Source organism: Rhagoletis zephyria, unplaced genomic scaffold (genome assembly GCF_001687245.7).
Source record: "Rhagoletis zephyria isolate East Lansing unplaced genomic scaffold, Rhagoletis_zephyria_1.1 Rzeph_scaffold_30490, whole genome shotgun sequence".
In the NCBI taxonomy this organism is placed as follows: Eukaryota; Metazoa; Arthropoda; class Insecta; order Diptera; family Tephritidae; genus Rhagoletis; species Rhagoletis zephyria.
This window is the reverse complement of record NW_016187546.1, coordinates 1,498-3,319: the sequence shown is the minus strand read 5'-3', so window position 1 is coordinate 3,319 and position 1,822 is coordinate 1,498. Positions and strand designations below refer to the sequence as shown.

The 1,822-nt window shown below is 35.0% G+C and overlaps 1 protein-coding gene across 1 annotated transcript in view; it reads right to left on the bottom strand.

Annotated features, from left to right (window-relative positions):
* Positions 1-708: 708 nt before the first annotated feature.
* The window catches only part of LOC108383069 (fatty-acid amide hydrolase 2-like), a gene marked incomplete at its 5' end in the record, with an annotated part of 2,541 nt that continues 1,427 nt past the window's right edge, over positions 709-1,822 (bottom strand). The window contains 2 exons of the mRNA XM_017639448.1: positions 709-1,138; positions 1,203-1,595. Coding sequence (XP_017494937.1) covers positions 836-1,138; positions 1,203-1,595 — 696 coding nt within the window. The remainder of the gene's footprint in view (positions 1,139-1,202; positions 1,596-1,822) is intronic.

Here is a 1,822-nt window from a genome sequence, read left to right as displayed (position 1 = left end):
ACGACCAAGGCGACCTAGTGACCTATGTTCGCAAAGTACTAAGATTATGGAGGGAAGTATTCAAGGAATATGCAGCCCCCACTGCGATGGAAAGACAAAGTGAAGAAGGACTTGGCTTCAATTGGCATTTTCAATTGCCGTCATTTGTTACAGGAAGGAAACGACTGGTGTGCTGTTTTGGACTTGGGCAAAATCGTTTAGGCAGTTACAGCCGAGAATAAAAACCAGAATAAGAATATACAAATTCAGTATTTGAAAGGCAAAAAATATAGCTTTCTATTAAGAATATCTAATTTAGTCTGGTAGATTTTTATTTTTTACCCTTTGGTTGTCTCTTTTCAGGATATGAGAATATTCCTAGAGTTTTATAAAATTTAGTGAAATACTCGTACACGGAAGGATTGTGTAACAATCAATTAACCGCGGAAACCGGAACAGTAGAATTTCTTTTATAGTAGTTAAGTATAATGTTGTGCGTAATGGTAATAATGTGGGTGGTTATCGTATTTGTCACGGCAACAGTAATGGCAATATTAGTGGTAATGGTAAGCAATTCTCTTGGAAAGGCGGGACTTGGTCATGCGAAAAGGCTGGATAATTCCGCGCCTTTTGCTTATGAATTTTTCACTCTCATAATTTATTCGATAATTCAACATACCTCAAATATTTATGAATGAAGATATATAATTGAAATTACATATTAGATAAGTTTCTTTTTTTAAGTACTTTATTAGTATACAAAAGTGTACAAACTTTATAAAGATGCTTATTCTTTTTTTAACTATATACATACTATATGTATGTAAATAACTAAAAATCATCAACTACTCATTTATCAACTCCTTTCTAAAGGCTGGAGATCATGTGGCGTAGGTATAACCCAACCACCGAATGCTGACTCCAATTCGCCAGCTATTTGAATGCCTAGCTTATCTTTGTACGGTGCAGCGACAACTTGAAAGCCAACAGGCAAGCCATTACCATCATGGCCCATAGGAATGTGAGTGGCTGGGAAACCGAGGATATTAAAGATCATAGTATAATCTATACTCCATAACGCCAAAGTGGAGGTGTTATGATGCAAAGCAGGCACGTGGAAAGTGGGAAAGAAGAGAACGCCATTAGGGCCTAACATTTGCTGAAAAAAAAAAAAATATTTATTATTGGCAATAAACCTAAACTGAGATTGCTAAATAACTTACAGCTAATTCAGTTTTCAATGTGTCGACTTCAGCTTTGTATTTGTGTAAACTCTCTTTCTTCATGAAGGCATGGGTTCGTCGCAAGATATCGAAGTATATCGCTTCTTTGGTATACTCTGACTTACCGAAAAGAGCTTTTGCAAATTCAATCAAATGTTCTCGTACTTTATTTGGATTTGAACTGTTTATTAAATAAGGGAAGTCTTGCAGAAGTGCAACACAACTAAACGTCACTTCAACTGAGTGTTTGAAAGCTTTCATTGAAGCTTTTTCGATTATACAACCACGATTCTCAAAGAACTTTAAAGCTTTCAGAATGGAAAGCTTCATTTCGTATACTGGTGACGAATGCAAAAAACCGTTGAGTCCATCAAATCCAAATGCGTAGAAAATCTGTGGGAAAATGTGAAATTAAGTAGGTAGATATTTATTAATTGCATACACACACATACACATATTTGAATGACATAATTAAAAGCATTTTAAATGAATAAAGACCTAAGGTTTTCTAAGGTTTCTCCAACTCCAATTTTTTAGATTTAGTCAAGAATAAGCTGTGTAATAGGCAGGCTAACTTTTGACTTAAGTGCAAAAAATGGCTAAACTAAGTTTAAGTTGAG